This window comes from Ranitomeya imitator, chromosome 3 (assembly GCF_032444005.1).
Source record: "Ranitomeya imitator isolate aRanImi1 chromosome 3, aRanImi1.pri, whole genome shotgun sequence".
In the NCBI taxonomy this organism is placed as follows: Eukaryota; Metazoa; Chordata; class Amphibia; order Anura; family Dendrobatidae; genus Ranitomeya; species Ranitomeya imitator.
Genome location: NC_091284.1, coordinates 769,454,997 through 769,478,972, shown reverse-complemented (window position 1 = coordinate 769,478,972; position 23,976 = coordinate 769,454,997). Strand labels below are relative to the sequence as shown.

The 23,976-nt window shown below is 42.9% G+C and overlaps 1 protein-coding gene across 3 annotated transcripts in view; it reads right to left on the bottom strand.

Moving 5' to 3' along the window:
- ATP8A2 (ATPase phospholipid transporting 8A2) overlaps nt 1-23,976 on the bottom strand; it is a 1,056,467-nt gene that overhangs the window by 1,959 nt on the left and 1,030,532 nt on the right. For all 3 annotated transcript variants that reach the window (XM_069759054.1, XM_069759055.1, XM_069759056.1), the window contains one exon: nt 3,295-3,386. In XM_069759054.1, coding sequence (XP_069615155.1) covers nt 3,295-3,386 — 92 coding nt within the window. The remainder of the gene's footprint in view (nt 1-3,294; nt 3,387-23,976) is intronic.

Genomic DNA, 23,976 nt, shown 5'->3' with positions numbered 1-23,976 from the left:
ATTACCAGTAATAGCTCTCCTTTTGGCCTGTGCTTATATTATATCTATCGCCAGTTTTGGGTCAAGAAATGATGCCTCATCATGGTGGATGATTGATAGGGGTGCCACCATTCACAAGAACAAGGGACTCAAAGTCCCCGGGATAAATGGAGCAGAAGTGTACATGCTCGACCATTACTACATTCCTTTTTGTGGACCAAAATGGCCGTCTAACTCAATTTGCCCATAGAAAGGTACAAAACGCATAATCACCTCTCTCTTCTTCATTATCATAGGGGACTTTGAGGTTTTCTTATTGACACATTTCGAAGAGACAGAACAGGGCTAATCAAGATTGAAGAGTTCACTTAAACTTAAAGGGAATGTCTGGTCTTCTGATAAAAGTCTTCAGTCTCTTTATGAATCCTGTCAGTGTGCCATGCTCACGCTGTCAGGATTCACTGGTATTGTCAGTGAGAGCAGGGGGAGACTCACGTGATCACCAGTCGGTGATTTGCATACTACGCAGTCAAGTGCCGACTAGTCGTGCTCCGCCTCTCTCATTTCTCTTGTATTGAGAGAAGCCAGGTACGTCTAGTGAGAATGTGACTGGAAGTATGCAAATTGCTCACTGTCAGTACTGGTAAATCATAACAGCATATGCCCCGCATACTGACTAGATTCAGAAGTGTGCAGTCACACAGAGTAACTGTTCACTTTTATGAGAAGACCAGATGCCCCCACTGCCCCACTGGTAAGGGAAGGTAGTACATAGCGGTCACAAGAAATTCCGTAAAAAAGTAACCTTTTTTAAATATAACTCTGCTCTCCATAAGACTTTAGATCCTTTCTCCTGTTGTATTTTTATACAACAACTTCCCCTCCCTGACAATCTACTGTATATACTGGCTTTCTACTCTACGTCCACATCTGCTTTCTGGAAACAGCTGAGAGGCTTGTAAACATAAGATTGTATATATGGGGGGAACCTCAGAATGGGCTGAGCCAAACACACATGTCCATAGGGCAGTCGGAAGAAAAAGCTTTCATTCATGATTGGCCAGTTTAAAGTAGGCAACCCCCAACTCAATAAGCGATAAAGAAGGGTTTATTTTGCTTAGGAAATACTTAGAATTGGTATTTCATGAGGAATATATCTCCCAGTTGTGCCACTCCTCTGTTATTCCTCCTAGAAACATATAACTAAACTGAAAACTGGATGTCGCCATTCCGTACGTCTAAAAAGTGTGTCTGTACAGAGTGTAACATTGAGCAGTGCTGTGTGGGGATACACCCTACTGACAAGTACTGACAATATCCATCTACCAGTCTAGTGACATATTTCCAGGAGGAAGAACGGAAAGTAGCTGCAGAATTATTAGAATTATTATTTGATGGGTAATATACAGGGTGGGCCATGTATATGGATACACCTAAATAAAATGGGAATGGTCGGTGATATCAACTTCCTGTTTGTGGCACATTAGTATATGGGAGGGGGAAAACTTTTCAAGATGGGTGGTGACCATGGTGGCCATTTTGAAGTCGGCCATTTTTGTACCAACTTTATTTTTTTCAATGGGAAGAGGGTCATGTGACACATCAAACTTATTTAGAATTTCACAATAAAAACAGTGGTGTGCTTGGTTTTAACGTAACTTTATTCTTTCATGACTTACAAGTTTCTCTTTGTTTACAGACATTGACATGTCGTAGAGGTTAACACGTGAGGAGCAGATAGAAATTGTGTTGATGTCTGGTGAACGGAGCACCCGGGTCATTGCAGCAGATTTCAATGCAAGACACCCTACGCAAGAAAGCTGTCACCATTCCCTTTTTATTTAGGTGTATCCATATAAATGGCCCACCCAAAAAAGTTTGCCTCATCATGTTTCTGTGAAATCCTGTTCCAATTTTTGTTTTGCCCATTCTGCAAATTCAGCGCGCCGCTCTGGGTCACCAACCATTCCCATTTTATTTAGGTGTATCCATATAAATGGCCCACCCTGTATGTATTTACTATGCTTGAGAAAGGTCCACATCCTGGACTGAAACATCGTACATGGGCCTAATAAATCACACATATTTTTCTATTGGAGTGCTGCCTTCATCTTTCTGGATAATAGCATGAGGTATATATATATATATATATATATATATATATATATAGATATATATGTATATATAGATATATATGTACATCCCCATATCTCACTGAGCACAAGAACAAGTTCATGTTATGGGTTAAGAAAATGTTCTCTGAGTTTCATAGAAATCAGCTAATTGAAGAAAAACTGAAGATTTCGTAATGAAGGTTATATTATTAACCTCACTACAAGGTTATGAAAGTAAGGTTAATGACGTCCATTACCAAATCTTCAGTTTTACTCAAATTCGTTGAAGCAAAATTGAGTACACCCCACATCAAAACCTACTACATCTACTATTTTATATGACCTCCATAATTTTTAAGGACGGCATCAAATCTTCTAGGCATGGAATGAACAAGTCGGCAAGATATTGCAACATCTATTTTTTTCCATTCTTCAAGAATGACCTCGAGTAGAGCCTGGATGCTCGATGAAGAGCGATGACAACTTGTCTCTTCAGAATCCCCCATAGGAGTGTCGGTTGTATTCAGATCAGGAGACACGTGGCCACTGAATCACTTTCGACTTGCACTTCAGAAATACATCAGATGTGTGTTTTGGATCATCTTCGTGTTGGAGAAGTGCACATCTACCAAGGGTATGGAGTGATGGTAGCATCTTCTCTTTCTATACAAAGCAGTACATTCAATGAAATGTAGCGCCCAGTAGTGTTTATACAGCCCCAGATAAGGACACTGCCACCACCATGTTTCACTGTAGGCATCATACATTTTTCTTTGCACTCTTCACCTTCGTGACACTATACAGTTTTGAAGGCATCAGTTCCAAAAACATTTATCTTGGTCTCATCACTCGGAGTATAAAGTACCTTCATCAGCAGAATGAGCCAATGAGCTATATTTGCAGGTAATTAGCATCATTTTAGGGTGAAATGCGCATTGATTCACCTGTATCTAGTATTACTCGTGCAGAATAGGAAGCAGAATGCATTTATCTTTTATCAAGCACAAGAAAACAGCCTTTACCTTCCTAACAAGGCTTACCTTTAGCCTGAGGTCAGATAGAGATCACAATGCAAATTCAAGACTCCAAGCTAAAAGCTTCCTCTCCTATCAACTCTACCTGATGCTCAGTTTAATTAAAATCAAATCCCCACCTGCCTACAGGAAGCAGCCGGCCGTATTATTTACACTCGCATACTTACATGATACACTTTGCTGGACGGAATTAGCACGAAACAAGCTTGGAGGGGTTTTTCTGCCAAGTCTCTTCAACAAGTGGTCACGTTCATTCAAGCTGCAATGAGATCAAATAAACATTACTTTCAATGCATGTCAACCCGGCCGGAAACAGCTGCCGCTTCACATTTTTAAAGATCTCTTCTTACCAGACGACAAGCTTTTTGGCAAACTAAGCGGAGCACTTTTCTTATCAATGATGTAGAAAACTAAGGCTAGAACTAAAGAAGGAGCTTCTGCATTAGTGTCTCCTTTGAACTTGGCCTAAATTTACTAGGTACCTCACTAAACGGTTATTTCAAAAATAGGGAATAACTTTCTGATGCGCATGCTCAACCCCCACGCCATTCATTGTCTATGGGACTAGTGAAGAAAGCTGTCCCATAGAAAATGCATGAATCAGAGGTTAAGCATGGGCACATCTGCTCCATTGAAAATAGGGCTAAATAGAACTCGATCCTCGTATTCCAGAGCCCTGATCTTGTGATAGCTGGGGGAACTCAGCAGTCGGACCCCCACCAGTCAGTGAGTTATCCCGTGGATAGGGAATAACGTCATATTTTGGGAATATCCCTTTAAGTTCTGTAGTAAAATACCAATAGAACACAGACACCTTGCACAATTATACCTGCCGGCCTTTGCGTTGTGCCATAAGTACAGCTACCCACTAACTATGTCTCTTGAAGGTGGTGCCACAGAGGACCTGGCACCTGAGAAGTGAAAATACCATTTACAGTAACTTAATAATAATTTTATTGCCATATTAAAGAGACGTTGTATAGTAGTGCTGTTACATCACGGTATATAACATGTAATTGTAATAATAAGTGGATATATGTAGTCGGCATTAACCATCAAGGTTATCAAGAGAAGATTGTAAGGGAAAAAATTGGATATTACTTTAAAAAATGTCCATCTAAAATCCTGGGGGATCGTTATGAAGGTATAAGGCTATGTTCACATTAAATGGAAACGATCACGACTTCCCGTCCAAATTCTCGCAGCATATTTGTTACAGATTTTCCCCAATGGGTCCCCATTAATTGATATCTGGGGGTTATCAATTGGGGGTGTATCCTTTATCATTCTGACACTGACCTATCAGTGCTGTCATATACAGATTGTATGCGGCACACCCATAAGCTTCTAAGAGGAATAAGAGAGGAAAGGCCCAAGTCACCATAGTGATTTCATAGGGGGAAAGGGAAAATGTCCTAAAGGGCCAACGGGTCCTCATTCTATGCATATGGGGTGGGGCTCTGAAAATTAGCTGCATAGAAAGAGAATTATACTATACAATTTCGGTTGCCTACAGCCACCACTAAAGGCCCCCATACAGATTCGACCACAGTAGACCGAACGTCAGAAGGATCAGCCAACAGTCTAATGTCTATAAGCACCTAACGATTCTGCCCGACAAATGATAAGGGGTAAGAGAAGGATCCAACACATTGGATTTCCACCAGCCAATCCTTGTGTTCTCAGGGAGATAAGGTTGAATAATCGGTTGGCCAAAATTGTCTGGTGTGTATGGGGTCAGAACCAAGAAGACCAAGAGACAAAATCATAAGTCAGAAGATATGTCAGTCATTGGGCTGAGGTCAGAACGAGAATAAACTAGGCAGAACTAGAGCTGGGCAACAGGAGTGAACCAGAGGTAATATAGACTGTAAGTTGGGAGTTATGGTGGGGTGTGGTGTTGTTCGATTGGCCGCAGCAAAACGCTGACTACTTGGTCAGCTCCCAGCTACATCAGCCACTGTGGCAGGACCACTCACAGCACGAATACTTGGCTATCTGGTGACAAAAGCCAACGTCCCAGGGACAGGTCCGAGAGGAGTCACACCTTCTTTCCTTCATATATGTAATATTATTTTTTTTTCTGACTGCTTTACCAGAGTGATATAGAATGAAGCATGTCAATAATTGAAGCCGGCATCTTATCTAGTTACTAAAATGAAATTTATCTTAAGGAAATCAAGGAATAACGTATCACCTTCGGCGCCAGAGAGAGCTTAATGTATAACTGATGCTGATTTATTGGGAGACCGTCCACTTAAATGTATGATCTGCTCCGGGCAGTAAAATGGATATCAGCAGATATCATATTCTATATAGGAATAATAATACTCTATCTATTCTGGAGCCATAGATGACAATGAGCAGACCTCGGGCCGTAGTGACACGCAGCTTTTAATGTGTTTCATTTCCTGCTCTTCCTTTGTCTTGACGTTGCGTTACCTTTACTGCAGCCATGAGGGGAGATGATTGGGGTTAACTAGATTTATCTGGCGTTGGGATATATGATGCAGATACTGAATGTATGTATAATAACATCAGTAGCGTGATTGTTACATTCTGCGGGAACGGTACCAGTCAGAAGTCCTACTCCACATGATCTGAGTTATAGGTAGGCATCCCAAGCATCCTTCTGGTGTTCTAAATAAGACTGATATTCTCCAACCCTACTTCTTAGCACCATATAACCTACCTAAATATTAAATTAGACAGTGAATTTTTATTACCAGAGACATAGTTATAGATCTTGTAGGGTTTGCGGTTGACCCAGGACCTGTTGTGTAAATGCCCCCATACACATTAGATAGTTGTTGACAAATAGATTGTTCAGTCACTGGATATCTCTACCGACTCCCCCATACACAGGAACATTCAGATTGGCCATGGGCTCAAGCTGGTCATACAATACATTAGAGTTATCTCGACCAACCCCGCCGATATCAACAGGTTCGTCCAATTGTCCAAAGTGTATGGGAGAGTAAGGAAGTGGCGGGGACCCTCAATTGCCTTCTCTCTCCTGATTAACAAGCACTTGTGCTACGTGAGGCTTCCTAACATTTCATCGATGTAATGTGCGGTTTTCCAATGTTCTTGTATGTGATGTTTAATAGTGGAATATAAAATGTATTCTTTAGCTTAGGGATAGAGTACTAAGGGTTAAACCGTTGGGAGGAGTTAAAAGGGGGACGGTGTAAAGTCTCAGAGATATTGGAATAGGATTTTTCAGGCCTTTAGGGCAGAGCCTGGGCAGGTTTGCCCAGGGCGAGACATGCTCCATAGCGAGGACAGAGGATTCCTCGGTCGAGGGGATAAAAGTTGAGAGAATACAGCAGCACTCGTTGAATGAGTGCTCCGGTGTATGGGAGAGTTGGCTGAGATGGCTATTGGCCATGTAATGGAACCCTTATCCTACCAAAAACAGCACCCAGTATAACAATTTGTTCACACAGGGTGGATATACAGGACGGGGACATTATTACAGGATGGGGCCAGGATGGTGGACCGTATTACAAGATGGGGGACATTATTACAGGATGGGGGGCATTATTACTTGGGATACAAACACCCTTTTTAGGATCTAGAACGCTACAAGGGTGCATGCAAGTGAGGGCCCAGATCCAAATTTTGCACTGGGGCGTATCGGACCCTAATTACTCTACTGACAGTAGCTGTAGAAACAAATTAATTACAACAGAATACAAGAATAATTGTGAATTTTCACTAGATATGAACCATGGGAAGGCAATAAGGAGAATTCTGCAGATTTTCTATTAGACTTAAATGTTGGGTTTTTACCTCAACATTCTTTTCCAGCGACAAACACATTCTATATAATTTTCTGTGGTTGTCGATTAACCCAGAACACTTCTGGCATGTTACGACATCCAATATATATTTATAGATTCATACATTTATTAGGTTCAGGAATCTCTACTGAAGCTGTCTGTATGTGATGGCATTTAAAAAAATTCCAGATGACACAGGATCTACAAAACTAATTTCATAATGCATTTAGTTAGATTGTAAAAAACGGATACAGAAAAAAAAATTGCGTTTTTTTTTAAATTAAATACAGAATAAGGCACTTCTAAAAAACGCTATTCTGGGCTATACTGTCTTCTCTCCTGATGGACACAGATGATCAGAATGAACCCCACTTACAAGATGTCCCATGCAAAGAGTGGACCATATACTTGTTAACTGTAATATCTGCAGTATCACATGGCAGTATTCACCACATATGGGATTGTATGAATTTATTTTATTTTTCTCGCTTAAATAGCGCTATTAATTTCCACAGCACTTTACAGATGTCATCATCACTGTCCCCATTGGGGCTCACAATCTACATTCCCTATCAGTATGTCTCTAGAGTGAGGGAGGAAACCGGAGTACCCGGAGGAAACCCAGGAAAACACGGGGAGAACAAACTCCTTGCAGATATTTTCCTTGGGGGGATTTGTACCCATGATCTAATGGCTGCAAAGCAACAGTGCTAACCACTGAGCCACCGTGCTGCTCACTGTAATCAACCGTAAAGTGTTTCAGGCACCGATCAATTTGAAGGTCGATACTGTCTGTAAAGCGCTGTGGAATTAATGGCGCTATCTAAGTTAGTAAAATAAATAAAAACTCTATGGAACCCAAAAAAGGACCCCCACTATGTAACAAGGAAAAGTCCAGGAAAAAAAAAATACGGAGGGGAAACTGGATGTATTTTGTAGCTGGTCACTCTAGTCCATGTTGAGTGGTTGACAGAAAGCAAAAAAAAAAATGGGGCAACCCATTTACAGTTCAGCACTGGCCAGTAAATGTACACTGAATGCAGGGTGACATTTTTACGGTGATTAGGGGTTCAATTTAATATAATCTCACCCTTAGTGAGAGAAGCACATGTAATCAGGCTCGGACTGGCTCACAGGAGAACAGGAGAATCCTCCAGTGGGCCCCTGTAAAGGAGTGCTGATGAGTAGTGCTATTACACTTGATTCACAATTTTGAAAACAAAAGTACAATCTAATCATTCAATAAACAAACTAGCCAAATTAATATTAAATAGAAGCAAAAGTAAATTTATGTACTGGGGACAGATTATTTTTGCATGTAACTGAACAGTGAGCCCCCAAGAATCAATGTTACTGGTGGGCCTTTGTCAACCCAGTTCAATATTGCATGTAATTAACAGCTGCCCTCTCTCAGTAATGACTGGTCTTGGAACAAGCCGATAACATTTAATCGGAAGTCCGCTGCCTCGGAGTAACCCTTGACTCTGCCCTGTCCTTCAAACAGCACATCCAAGCTCTTTCCATCTCCTGTCGCCTCCAGCTCAAAAATATCTCCAGAATCCGTCCTTTCCTCAAACGTCAATCTACTAAAATGCTTGTGCATGCCCTCATCATCTCCCGCCTTGACTACTGCAACATCCTTTTCTGCGGCCTCCCTGCTAACACCCTTGCACCTCTCCAGTCCATCCTTAACTCTGCTGCCCGACTAATTCATCTCTCTCCTCGCTACTCCTCCGCTTCCCCCCTCTGCAAATCTCTTCACTGGCTCCCATTCCCTCAGCGTATCCAGTTCAAATTACTAATACTGACCTACAAAGCCATCCACAACCTGTCTCCTCCATATATCTCTGAACTAATCTCCCGATATCTTCCCTCACGTGATCTCTGGTCCTCCCAAGACCTCATTCTCTCCTCCACACTTATTCGCTCCTCATCCAATCGCCTCCAAGACTTCTCCCGAATATCCCCCATCTTCTGGAATTCTTTGCCCCAACACATCCGACTATCAACCACATTCGGATCCTTCAGACGGAACCTGAAAACTCATCTCTTCAGGAAAGCCTACAGCCTGCACTGACCCCGCTGCCGCCTCATCACTACCGAAGCTACCGCCTCACCAACACCGGAGCTACCGCCTCACCAACACCGGAGCTACCGCCTCACCAACACAGGAGCCCCTGCAACCCTCAACCTATTGTCTCCTTCTCAACCATCCTGTAGAATGTAAGCCCGCAAGGGCAGGGTCCTCGCCCCTCTGTATCAGTCTGTCATTGTTTGTTTTTTTTACTGTAAGTGATATCTGTAACTTGTATGTAGCCCCTTCTCATGTACAGCACCATGGAAACTATGGTGCTATATAAATAATAATAATCTGCCACAAATGATACTGTTTGTGACATTTAACAAAGTCCATACACATGAGATAGATATCAGACTTTTGTTATGGCATTAAATGTGTATGGGGTGTCATTAATCTGCCCCAATGGTAAATTTTGGAGAAAAGAAGGATTGGGCATGTTGTATTTCAACATGCCCAATCCTTTCTTCTAATGGAAGATAAGCTGCTGTCTGAAGGGTCTTGCAGTAACTTATTACTCTCTTCCCATTTAAAGACATCCATAATGTCACGAGTTTGCTGCGACAAAGAGGAGCCAGAAGACCGCAGCGTCTGATTTCTCTTACTCCTGCATGGATTAGAAGCACTTCACCTTCGTATTAAATGGTGTAAATTTATTTTGGTAGTGCAGGAGTTAATCTGCTCAGTTGAGAGCTCCTGGAAGCTTTCCTGCATTAAGGCTCTCAGCTTGGCACTGGTAGCCACTCCCATTTCCTACATAATCTGGGCCCTGGTTAGCACTCATTGTCATAGATAGCTGATGCTGCATGACTGGAGCTTGTTGGTGGTTGTTGTTTTACAGAAAGCGCTTGGTGGATTTATCTGTGACTGTTGCTAGGTTTTGAATGTGTGACAATTCCCTTTCTTCTCCTACTTTGCTTTAACCCCATCATCCACACCCCGGTGTTTACCTCTGTTATATGTGTGTGCATATTTGCATGATTGGTATTTTCCTTTATCCCTGTTTTTATTGCCTTGTTAGTCTAATTGGTGTATTACGGTACACTACTACACTCCTCTTCCCTGGCAGAGGGAAGGGTACATACTGAGGGCGAATTCAGGAGCAAAGGCAAGGTACGTGGCCCTGGCGTCTTCACCATCAGGAGTAATCCGGGGAACAGGGCGAGCTAAGGAGCCCCTAGCGTTAGGGATAGGGAAGGAGCCCCTGGTCCTCGGACACCCGACAACGTGACACATAAGCTGAGGAACATGTGTATGAAGCAGTCAGAGCAGTAATAGATGTTGGCTGAACAAGTTGTCACCAAACTGCCAATTAGGGGGGTAAGGTATGGTAAGGTACTGAGTGTAAATAAAAATACCCTCTTTGTGTTACTACATCAGTCCAAATCCTAATAAAATGCCCCAGAGCTGTTCTGTGAAATTCCTTGTCTGCGCTTTTCTTTCCTTTTCACCTACAGTCAGTGATAGAAACTTCTATAAGATCGTAAGCCACAATCTTTCAAACCGCCAATTGCTTTTGTGGTAAGTACAGTAGAAGGGCATTAATTAAGCATCAAACTAAAGTTAGGTTAGTGCAGGGGCAACTATCAATCAACTCTTGTGACCAAATCACTATGCATTCTATTAGAAAGGCGGAAGGGTCAGACCTCTGACATGCGAAGGTCACAAGCGGTGATCTAAGAACTGGAAGACGTCTTACAGTTGTCAATGAAAAATCTAGTGTTGGACAACTTTAATTAGTAGATATTTGTTTTGAAGAAAACCAGATAATGGGAAAAGAGCATGGTGTGGGGGGTGGACTTAATAGATCTACAATGGTCCTCTACAGACAATATTTTTTGCTTGACTTTTTATTTTTTGTGGACAGCTTATCCAAAAATCAGGAAATAGTTTTTAAGGACACATTGGAGAGCCGTAACAAATTATTATGATTAAAAGTGATATATGTCTACAGCCTAAAAATTGTGATGTGAAGAAATCAGCCGCGTTCACTGTAAACTGTTAAATGATGATAATTGCAGTGAAAATAATCCGTGGAAGATTTATTGGCTTCAAAAAGGGTCAAAAAGTGCCCAAGTTTTACGGACTGTCTTGGAATTTCTGCACAGTTGGCATCCTTGCACACAACACAGGTAGTAACACAAGACCCCAGGCCAGGCATGATTCCCAATTTTTATGACTGTTTTGTCTCCCTGGATAATTTCACTGCTTTGAAGATGCTTAGGGTGTTTCACATTGCATTTTGTCACATGCTAGGAGGCCCCGAAGGTTGAGCATAGTGACCTGAGAGCTCACATGGTGTCAAATAAAATGTTGGAGAATGAAGGAGGAGAGTTATTTTTATTACTTCTTGTTCCAAAAAGTTTATAATTTATTGACAATATTGTCATCATACTATCATAGCCATATTCCTGTCCCAAGTGCCAACCATAATCTTGGACCATTTGTGGTGGTAGGAGTTCATTGCATAATCCTTTTGTTCGGCGTGGTAAAAACCCACTGCCAGATGATTCTGGCACCATCTCTCTCATAGAGTACACATGAACATTCGGCCAAGCCTGTGTATGGGGGAGTCTGTAGAGCTAGCTGTTGGCTAAAAAATAGTCTGTGAGGTAGCTATCTAATGTGTTTGAGTGGCTTTAGGTTGGGTTCACATATATAACCGTTTCTTGATTGTCTTGCCGTGTAAACAGATTTCTGATGCACATTTATCAGGCAAAATTATCTATTGTGCGCCACAAAAATTAATTGATTTTGGCATCTGCACTGCTGAGATCTAGGGCAGTCTCTGCACACTGAGCCATCTAGTATGGATGCCGAGTGCACATTGTTTACCTTGGTCTGACTATGTAAAGAGCAATTTAAATGGCGGATGACAGGTAAAAGTTTACCGATTGGTGGTCATATTGTCCCGCCAGTCGGTCCATGACCTTTTGCATCTGATTTGGGAGCTTCAACTGATTACAACTGATAAAGGTGATGTAAAAATGCATCAGTTATCATCAGTATTTCATCCTCTCTTTCCAGGTCTTTAATGTGGGGCTGGATCATAATGTTTGTGATCTGGACTCTAGATCCGCTCTTGGGTCTGTCCGACCCAGTGACTGATGAGCTGGACAGGAGAAAACTATCCCATTGCAGACAAGGGATTCAGTTTTTCTATCAGTTTCCATCCAGTGTATTAGCTAAACAGCAGATGTTAAGTGTAATGCAGTGGGGGATATATGTGCAAGCAGAGGCGTATCCAGCGGGTGGGTAGGTGGGGCATCTGCCCCAGGCGCAGTCCACAGGGGAGCGCCATTGGGCCGCCTGATGTGGCAATCTGAGGTGTCTCCCCAGCAGCTGCCTTTTGCTGCCCACCACAATGGGATTCGGCTGTTCTCTGAGCCGGCTGTCAAACTGGCAACTGGCTCAGAGAAGGTGCAGTGCAACGGCTCCCAGAGATCAATTGATGCGAGTACAATTGAAGTCTGACCTCCGGCACTTCCGGGTGAGGCCGCCGTCAGCAGCGTGATCAGGTCATGTGATGACGCTGCTGACGTCACTCGCAGGCTCTGACAGGGCATAGCATTGGTGGTAAGTGCTCCAGCTTCTAATGGAGTTGATGACACCGGAGATAATGGTGATTTGAGGATGTAGTTTGGGGGGGCTACGGCGGGGACAAAATATGGGGAGTCACAGTGGGACAAATACTGTATAAATACTCAATATGAGGAGCAAGCGTGACATGGGAGTATGTATTAGAAAACAGTATAAGAGGGGGATGGGTACAGACACATGTATAGGGAGCGGGGGAGGAGATGGGGAATTTGGGGACAGTATTTCAGGAGAACAATGTGATCGTCAGTCCAAAATCCCCCATACACATTACACCATTGCCTGAGCCCGTTGATATCGACAGGTTCGGTGGACATAAGTGTAATGTACATGGCCAGCTTTAGATTTCCATAATTTTGGGGTGTCATATTTAGTATCTGTGGACATGGATACTCCTGACTGTAGCAATGGCAACTGTAAGCAAACATCCATTATTCACATTGCTGGCTGCATTCACCAGGTTAGAGAAGGATGCGATATATTTTGCACAATTATTTCTGGTCTGGCATGACACAACTTAGTTCATGACCCTTGTGACTCCCCCATAATCAGTAGATAAACAGCTTTGTCCATGTGTCATATTGAACCAGTGTCAGAATCAGTGCAGGGCGGCATGTCAGCTTTCAGTGCCGGCTTTCAGTTGTCTGGGATAACAAGCATTATTGATTGATGTCCAACATTACAATCTTATCCAAACACAGATTATCCCCAGCGCTTGTTTATAGCTGCTACAAACGATAAAATGGTTATCACCAGAGATTAATATGGCGGGATGCACTAATGGCATGTACATAACTACCGGGGATTACTATGTGTCAACACACATCATCGTCCTCTGCTGGAAGGGAACAATGGTCGGTCTATATTACGGACTGCAACGTTCATACACTATGGTGTGGACCTTATTATAGGTTTACGACAGCAGACTTATTCGCTGTATCTTTGTGCCCCATGTCCTTATATCTGACACACGACCACTTCAATTTCAGGAAATATGAATACGACAGTGAGGGACTTCACTCTATTAGTCAGATTTTAGAGCCCCCTAATAAAGTGCTGTCCCCCTGCCATCCTATACATGGATTTTATGGATGACCATTGATTTAAATGCCTGGCATGTTGTACTATATTTTAGTTTTCCCCAGCCTAAACAATGATCAAGAATCCACAGGAGAAGTGATAAATGTCAGTTATGTGGGGTCAGCTGGGACCCGCATGGAGAGAGAAAGTATAAAGCCCCTCATACACTTTATATCATATAACAGCTATTTCCATTGTCCCTTCCATACACCGGAGGGCTCAACTCACCAAGTGTTCACGTGTTTCCTAGGAGAAAGCCACTAACATCACTGGAGGTGGCCTATAGCTAGACAACAAAAGGAATGATAGTCCAATCCTTCTGTCCAGTGACATCATTTGTCAAGCAGTCAGAAAACCCCCGTACACAGACTGCTGTGTACGTTAGTTATTGTGTATGAGGGTTTTAAACAGAATCTTTTAGCATGTTTTTGCTATTTAATCTGAGGGCAGCATAATGTAGGGGCAGGGTGATTCCAGGGATAAGTCACTTTTTAGGTTGTGTGCTGTATTTTCAATACAATCAGTGTTTTACCAGCAAGAGATTATCACTACTGGACTAGGTGTCTTGTGCAAGGCAGTCCAGCTCATCTGTGTAACCCCGCCCCCACCACTCATTGGCAGCTTGCCGACAATCAGTGGGTGGGGTTATACACAGCTCAGCATTTGAGCTGTGCTAGATCTGCAGCAGCAAAAACAGCAATATTATCAAAACTACAGCAAGCAGATCAATAAGTGACACATTGCTAGTATCAGGCTGTCTGCCCCTATCTTATGGAGCTCTCAGATTACATAGCAAAAACCTGCTGACAGATTCCCATTAAAAGGTGAAAGGATGGCGTTACCCATGATTAAGAGCACATGATTGCATATTATTGTTTTGCTGATTGTACATTTGTGGCCAGAACTGAACATCCCTTGCGTATACATATTGCCATGCCTTGTAGACTGCTTCATTGGGCGCCTTGTTACCATTATTTTGTCTATTTGCATAAAGTGCATCTCTCTTGCATAGGTGCTACTAAGGGGTTTACTGACAAGGGGGATACATGTGACATGATATGACACAAAATTGCAATGAGTGGCACTCCTTATGTGTCATTTGCATCAAAGCTGTGCCATCCAGCATGTCCACATGGATATTCCTTCTCTGAACCCTGCTTGTACAGGTACTATACAGATGATCAGGTTTTTAAATACATCAGATAGAGATTATATATATTAGATAGGACTGCTCTACATGGGTATACCTTGACGATTGGTGGAGCAGCTTAGTATACATTTTTTTGCAAAAAAACGTATCAACTAAATACCCTGTTTTTTCCATCTTTTGAATAGCACTTGCTTATTACTGTGATTTTTTTTTACAACAGAGTATTTTTGACCTCACTGTGCTCTTTTGTGTCTTCAAATGAGTGTCTAGGAGGTACAAGGTGTCAGATGGACTTGCCAGCAATCGTGAGTGAGAGCTCAGACTGGGGCCTAATAAGAAATTGTGTGTACCGCATGGGAAAGTACACTGAGGCAGATTGTAGCACCACTGAGACAAGGAATTAGATACTTCGCCATTCTTCGGGAGGAGGAAATGGAGATGCCGGAGATGTGATGGTCATAATAGTATGACAGCAAAATTTCTCTGATAAATAATTTTAGCCTAGAACTGTGGAACATCAAATGGCGTCAGAATGATGGGGACCAGTCTGATAAGAAGGCCAGCACCCGAAGGGCAGAAGCCAGCATAGGACCACGAGTGACCGAGACATGTGGACAGTAGACAATCAGCAGGTGAGAAATAGCTTTGACTAGCAGAGTGTGTCCACCATGTAAGCATGGGAGTGAGGACTGGAGTTCTCATCGGACCCTCTCCTGCACCCTTGGACATTATTGCTTGTTCGACTGACTGGAAGGTCGAGCCAAGAGTGCAAGAATTTCTCTGTGTGGCACATGGTATTTTTCTCGAATCTCACTGGGAGAAAGTTGTATTTTTTCCAGGGCAGCAGGGTGGTTCAGTTGATAGCACTGCAGCACTGGAGTCCTGAGTTCTAATCCCACCTTGGACAACATCTGCAAGGAGTTTGTATGTTCTCCCTGCGTTTGTGTGGATTTCCTCCCACATTCCAAAGACATACTGATAGGGATTCTAGATTGTGAGCCTCATCGAGGACAGTGATGATAATGTGTGCAACCTGTAAAGTGCTGCGGAATTTGTTAGCGCTATATAAAAATAAAGATTATTATTATTTATTGTTATTTCTGTTCTACGCATTAATATTGGAAGATATTGCACATAAAATTCAATTTTTAAGACTGTCCGCTGTCGTGCCAAGTGTTTAGTGGACAGTCAGTTACCGCTGGCCAGCTGGTGGCTCCTTCCTTTTTGATCTTACAGAAGGAGGTTACTAAAGTAATATAATGAGTTGCAAAATCATCCCCTAATTCAGACCTCCTGCAATATTTTAGATTGGCCCTCAGACGCAGATAAAATTTCCCTTAAGGAACCATCCTCTGGGTGCGACTGCGATTCCAGCACTTATTATTGTATGTCCCTTTTTATTAGAAAACTTTGAAATAATTTATTTCGGGTTGTAAAAATCCTATCCCGGTCTCACGTGTAATGCCGCCACTCATCAACACAAATACAACCTGTAAGGGAATACAAACAGGTGAAGTGTTTGGCTCCATTCACCTACACGGTGGCGAATACTAGCTGCACCTCCGGTATGCTGGAGAGCCCTCTCACAGTACTCTCACGGGCTCTGAAGAGGGAGGCCCGAGCATTAGATTTCCGGCTTTCTGTTTGCAACAAGTTCTCCATTACTTTTCTCTCTCTATGGATTCAAGAGGCCCATTGAGTAATTGGGCCAATAATAGGAGCTGACTGGTCAATGCTGGGGTCATGGCTATTGAAATGACTAGATATGCATCTGTATTCATTGGCTGAGTAGAAAGGAAGAGGAGATAAGTAACATACCTCAGTACAAGGGCGAAACTAGTCATGCAGTCCCTCTTAATCAGCCGTGCAGCGGCTTTAAAGTTCAGCAGAAAACCACTTAAGTGAAAGGGAATCTCACAAGTAATTGTGTCCCTTGTTAAAAGGGACAAGAAAAGGGAACAGAAGGAGTGGCCCTAGTTCTTTAATCCAGGCCTGACATGAGCCGCCCTTCAAAGCTACAGAAAGGAACAAACGGCCATCTTTTCTTTAATGTAAAGACACATTAACATACTTTCCAGTTTGTACTTCTTGCGCTAGGGCTAATTTCATTGCATAAAACACTGAGTCTTCTTTGTGTCCACAGTCGTTGGCTCGTTAGAATTAAAAGAGGGTTTTTTTTCACATTTTTTTGCTGGTCATTTGTAGGAAATAGCACAAAGTAAGGGATAAACATTCTTAAAATTTGCCTCCAGTTCCACTCTTTACATGTCATGTTTCTGTAGCAAATGTTTGGATTTCAAGGAATTGACCGCCAGAGAAATACATTACAGCAACGGGCTGAAACCTGTTTAATAAAAAAAAAAAAATGAATGAAGCAATAATACTCACCTTCACTGATCACCCGCAGCTCCCGTTCTGATGCTTACTCATCTACTTCCTTCCGATGTAAATACAGGAAATGCCAGCTCAGCCAATCACAGGCTGCAGCGCTGACCTGCCATAGCCAATAACTAGCTTGGCAGGCATTTCCCCAGTGTCAAAATTCACCAAAAAAGTTGAGACCAGAGGAAAGTGTCACAGTAGGATCTGTAGGGGATCGGTGAAGAGGAGTAAGATAATACTCTTTTTATCCCTTAGAAAAAATTGTGAACTTCATTGGAACTCCAAAATACTGTGGAAAGCCTTAGCAAAAAATGAGGGCTATTAAAGACACAACTGGTGGCCCAACTTCATATGAATGGCTTTGGTAAGAGATGTCCAAAAACCACAAATAGGTGTGATGGCCAGATGTCCACATGTATTTGGCAATGTAGTTTAAGCTTATTTCCAACATTGCAAGTTCAGACCTAAGAGAGGTAATAATTAGTGATGAGGGAGTGTACTCGTTGTTCAGGTTTTCCTAATGCTCGGGTGACCTCCGAGTATTTGTTAGTGTTCAGAGATTTATTTTTCATCGTGGCAGCTGGATGATTTACAGCTAGTAGCCAGGCTGAGTACATGTGGGAGTTGCCTGGTAGCTAGGGAATCCCCACATGTAATCAAACTGTCTAACAGTGGCAAATCATCCAGCTGCTGCTGAGGAAAACTAAATCTCCGAGCAGTCATAAATACTCGGAGACCAACCGAGCAATGAGTATACTCGCTCATCACTAGTAATAATTAGTTAATTGCTTGAGATCTGACCACAAGGAGCCTTAAGGTACCTTCACATTAAGCGACGCTGCAGCGATACCGACAACGATCTGGATCGCTGCAGCGTCGCTGTTTGGTCGCTGGAGAGCTGTCACACAGACCGCTCTCCAGCGACCAACGATGTCGGTAACCAGGGTAAACATCGGGTAACTAAGCGCAGGGCCGCGCTTAGTAACCCGATGTTTACTCTGGTTACCATTCTAAAAGTAAAAAAAAACAAACAGTACATACTTACCTACAGCCGTCTGTCCTCCAGCGCTGTGCTCTGCTCTCCTCCTGTACTGGCTGTGTGAGCACAGCGGCCGGAAAACAGAGCGGTGACGTCACCGCTCTGCTTTCCGGCTGACCGACGCTCACAGCCAGTACAGGAGGAGTGCAGAGCACAGCGCTGGAGGACAGACGGCTGTAGGTAAGTATGTACTGTTTGTTTTTTTTTACTTTTAGGATGGTAACCAGGGTAAACATCGGGTTACTAAGCGCGGCCCTGCGCTTAGTTACCCGATGTTTACCCTGGTTACCAGTGAAGACATCGCTGGATTGGTGTCACACACGCCGATCCAGCGATGTCAGCAGGAGTCCAGCGACGAAATAAAGTTCTGGACTTTATTCAGCGACCAATGATCTCCCAGCAGGGGCCTGATCGTTGGTCGCTGTCACACAGAACGATTTCATTAACGATATCGTTGCTACGTCACAAAAAGCAACGATATCGTTAACAATATCGTTATGTGTGAAGGTACCTTTAGCCATTCTCAAGAAGTTGGCTCTGAAATGCTGACTTTGAAATGGCTACTGCTCCATTCATCGTCTATGGGACTACCAAAGATAGCCGAGTACACTGGAGTACTGTGTCCAGTTTTGGGCACCGGTGCTCAGGAAGGATATAATGGAACTAGAGAGAGTACAAAGGAGGGCAACAAAATTAATAAAGGGGATGGGAGAACTACAATACCCAGATAGATTAGCGAAATTAGGTTTATTTAGTCTAGAAAAAAGACGACTGAGGGGCGATCTAATAACCATGTATAAGTATATAAGGGGACAATACAAATATCTCGCTGAGGATCTGTTTATACCAAGGAAGGTGACGGGCACAAGGGGGCATTCTTTGCGTCTGGAGGAGAGAAGGTTTTTCCATCAACATAGAAGAGGATTCTTTACTGTTAGGGCAGTGAGAACCTGGAATTGCTTGCCTGAGGAGGTGGTGATGGCGAACTCAGTCGAGGGGTTCAAGAGAGGCCTGGATGTCTTCCTGGAGCAGAACAATATTGTATCATACAATTATTAGGTTCTGTAGAAGGACGTAGATCTGGGGATTTATTATGATGGAATATAGGCTGAACTGGATGGACAAATGTCTTTTTTCGGCCTTACTAACTATGTTACTATGTTACTATGTTACACAGGTGAAGTGGTTTATCCTTTGGTTGGCTGCTTTATTTAACTCCTCTCAGATCTAACTATGTTACTATGTTACTATGTTACTATGTTACTGCTTGACTATTTCCAGCTGTCCCATAGACAATGAATGGAGTGGTGTTAAGCATGAGCACCATGAATGGAGTGGTTGTAAGCATGAGTACCATGAATGGAGTGGTGGTAAGCATGAGCACCATGAATGGAGTGGTTGTACGCATGAGTACCATGAATGGAGTGGTGGTAAGCATGAGAACCATGAATGGAGTGGTTGGAAGCATGAGTACCATGAATGGAGTGGTGGTAAGCATGAGTACTATGAATGGAGTGGTGGTAAGCATGAGTACCATGAATGGAGTGGTTGTAAGCATGAGTACCATGAATGGAGTGGTGGTAAGCATGAGTACTATGAATGGAGTGGTGGTAAGCATGAGTACTATGAATGGAGTGGTGGTAAGCATGAGTACTATGAATGGAGTGGTGGTAAGCATGAGTACTATGAATGGAGTGGTGGTAAGCATGAGTACTATGAATGGAGTGGTGGTAAGCATGAGTACTATGAATGGAGTGGTGGTAAGCATGAGTACTATGAATGGAGTGGTGGTAAGCATGAGTACTATGAATGGAGTGGTGGTAAGCATGAGTACTATGAATGGAGTGGTTGTAAGCATGAGTACTATGAATGGAGTGGTGGTAAGCATGAGTACTATGAACGGAGTGGTGGTAAGCATGAGTACTATGAATGGAGTGGTGGTAAGCATGAGTACTATGAATGGAGTGGTGGTAAGCATGAGTACTATGAATGGAGTGGTGGTAAGCATGAGTACTATGAATGGAGTGGTGGTAAGCATGAGTACTATGAATGGAGTGGTTGTAAGCATGAGTACCATGAATGGAGTGGTGGTAAGCATGAGTACTATGAATGGAGTGGTGGTAAGCATGAGTACTATGAATGGAGTGGTGGTAAGCATGAGTACTATGAATGGAGTGGTGGTAAGCATGAGTACTATGAATGGAGTGGTGGTAAGCATGAGTACTATGAACGGAGTGGTGGTAAGCATGAGTACTATGAATGGAGTGGTGGTAAGCATGAGTACTATGAATGGAGTGGTGGTAAGCATGAGTACTATGAATGGAGTGGTGGTAAGCATGAGTACCATGAATGGAGTGGTGGTAAGCATGAGTACTATGAATGGAGTGGTGGTAAGCATGAGTACTATGAATGGAGTGGTGGTAAGCATGAGTACTATGAATGGAGTGGTGGTAAGCATGAGTACTATGAATGGAGTGGTGGTAAGCATGAGTACTATGAATGGAGTGGTGGTAAGCATGAGTACTATGAATGGAGTGGTGGTAAGCATGAGTACTATGAATGGAGGGGTGGTAAGCATGAGTACTATGAATGGAGTGGTGGTAAGCATGAGTACTATGAATGGAGGGGTGGTAAGCATGAGTACTATGAATGGAGTGGTGGTAAGCATGAGTACTATGAATGGAGTGGTTGTAAGCATGAGCACCAAACACTCCACTACGGTAGGGCATTTCAGATCACCCCTCTCAGTATCAGTAAGGGTTCCAGTGGTTGGACTCCAATCAATCAGCAAGTTATTGCCTATCCTGTGGATACGTAATAACTTGCAATGTCGTAAAAAAAACTTTTGCAACATGGTGATAAATTACAGCAGGCAATTGACTCCCTAAATTATTGACACATTTTTTGATGCGCATAGATAAATACATGAGCCCCCCGATGTTCTTCTACATATTTTTTAAGAAGCAACCGTATTATCCAGATACAAATGTTCTTCATTTTACCCCCCTGTAAATGGTTGCAATCAATCACCGGGTTTCAGACAATTATATATATAAGTGTAAATACACACATCTGTCACGAGATCAACTTGGTCAGACCTGGAGCAGAACATTTAACAGCTACAATTAAGTGTAACTAGTGGGGAAACAAATGGATGAAGTGTGTGTGAAGACTGGTATTATTCTAGGGGCACGGCAGATCACTAATGAGCTGACACTGCCAGCATCTGAGCTTGTTATTTTCACAAACATTAGTAGGTGGTGGATCAAGATGTGGAGAACGTTTCCCAAGAGAGAAGTTCCTGCACCATTCCAGGATGGGGTCTTCTTATGTGAAACGATGGATAGATGCCCTGGGATCTCTAATGCGCTGGGACCCAAATGTGCACTGACGATTGGGACACAAACTGTATCATGTAGGGCAAGGCAATGATACATTCTGACTTAAGGGGTTCTTTAGGGAAAACAAGCTATCATCTATCCTGCGGATGTTGGGGTCTGACCACTGGGACCTGCACTGATTGGCAGAATGAGGAGCTTTTACACCGGGTACAATAAAGTGGCAGTGCACTTGCTCAACAGCAACTCCACTCATTCCCTATGAGACTGCTGAGCACTAGGCTTTTTCCGGCAGCCCCATAAAGAATGAAAAAGCGTTGGTCGAGAGTCCATTTTGTAAAAGACAAAGTTCCCCGTTGGGGAAAAGCATCCCTATTTGGCTAATTGGTCCAGATCCCAGTTGCTGAACGCTCACCGATCAGCCATTTTTTCACCTTCCTTATGGACACATGATAACTACCGTAGTTTTCAATGGACAACCTCTTTAATTTCTATGAAAATCCTATTTTTCCTCACAAAAGATAGCGGCCTATCGATACCCCTAAAGTCGTTAGCCCACCATAACAACTTGTCATTTCGCCACAGTACAGTGGGGCAAAAAAGTATTTAGTCAGTCAGCAATAGTGCAAGTTCCACCGCTTAAAAAGATGAGAGGCGTCTGTAATTTACATCATAGGTAGACCTCAACTATGGGAGACAAACTGAGAACTGAGAAAAAAAAATCCAGAAAATCACATTGTCTGTTTTTTTAACATTTTTTTTGCATATTATGGTGGAAAATAAGTATTTGGTCAGAAACAAACAATCAAGATTTCTGGCTCTCACAGACCTGTAACTTCTTCTTTAAGAGTCTCCTCTTTCCTCCACTCATTACCTGTAGTAATGGCACCTGTTTAAACTTGTTATCAGTATAAAAAGACACCTGTGCACACCCTCAAACAGTCTGACTCCAAACTCCACTATGGTGAAGACCAAAGAGCTGTCAAAGGACACCAGAAACAAAATTGTAGCCCTGCACCAGGCTGGGAAGACTGAATCTGCAATAGCCAACCAGCTTGGAGTGAAGAAATCAACAGTGGGAGCAATAATTAGAAAATGGAAGACATACAAGACTACTGATAATCTCCCTCGATCTGGGGCTCCACGCAAAATCCCACCCCGTGGGGTCAGAATGATCACAAGAACGGTGAGCAAAAATCCCAGAACCACGCGGGGGGACCTAGTGAATGAACTGCAGAGAGCTGGGACCAATGTAACAAGGCCTACCATAAGTAACACACTACGCCACCATGGACTCAGATCCTGCAGTGCCAGACGTGTCCCACTGCTTAAGCCAGTACATGTCCGGGCCCATCTGAAGTTTGCTAGAGAGCATTTGGAAGATCCAGAGGAGTTTTGGGAGAATGTCCTATGGTCTGATGAAACCAAACTGGAACTGTTTGGTAGAAACACAACTTGTCGTGTTTGGAGGAAAAAGAATACTGAGTTGCATCCATCAAACACCATACCTACTGTAAAGCATGGTGGTGGAAACATCATGCTTTGGGGCTGTTTCTCTGCAAAGGGGCCAGGACGACTGATCCGGGAACATGAAAGAATGAATGGTGCCATGTATCGTGAGATTTTGAGTGCAAACCTCCTTCCATCAGCAAGGGCATTGAAGATGAAACGTGGCTGGGTCTTTCAACATGACAATGATCCAAAGCACACCGCCAGGGCAACGAAGGAGTGGCTTCGTAAGAAGCATTTCAAGGTCCTGGAGTGGCCTAGCCAGTCTCCAGATCTCAACCCTATAGAAAACCTTTGGAGGGAGTTGAAAGTCCGTGTTGCCAAGCGAAAAGCCAAAAACATCACTGCTCTAGAGGAGATCTGCATGGAGGAATGGGCCAACATACCAACAACAGTGTGTGGCAACCTTGTGAAGACTTACAGAAAACGTTTGACCTCTGTCATTGCCAACAAAGGATATATTACAAAGTATTGAGATTAAATTTTGTTTCTGACCAAATACTTATTTTCCATCATAATATGCAAATAAAATGTTAAAAAAACAGACAATGTGATTTTCTGGATTTTTTTTCTCAGTTTGTCTCCCATAGTTGAGGTCTACCTATGATGTAAATTACAGACGCCTCTCATCTTTTTAAGTGGTGGAACTTGCACTATTGCTGACTGACTAAATACTTTTTTGCCCCACTGTATCAGTGATAACTTGCTAATCACTGGGATTCCCACTACTGAGACCCTAATGATCCAAAAAATGGGGATTTGCAGTGGCTGATCTCGGCCATCTCAGTCAGTTCCACAATCAATGAATGTAATTGTGATGTGCATGCTTGACGATGGCTCCATTCATATAAGGGACTCCAGAATTCATTTTTGTGATCGGCAGTTGTCCAAG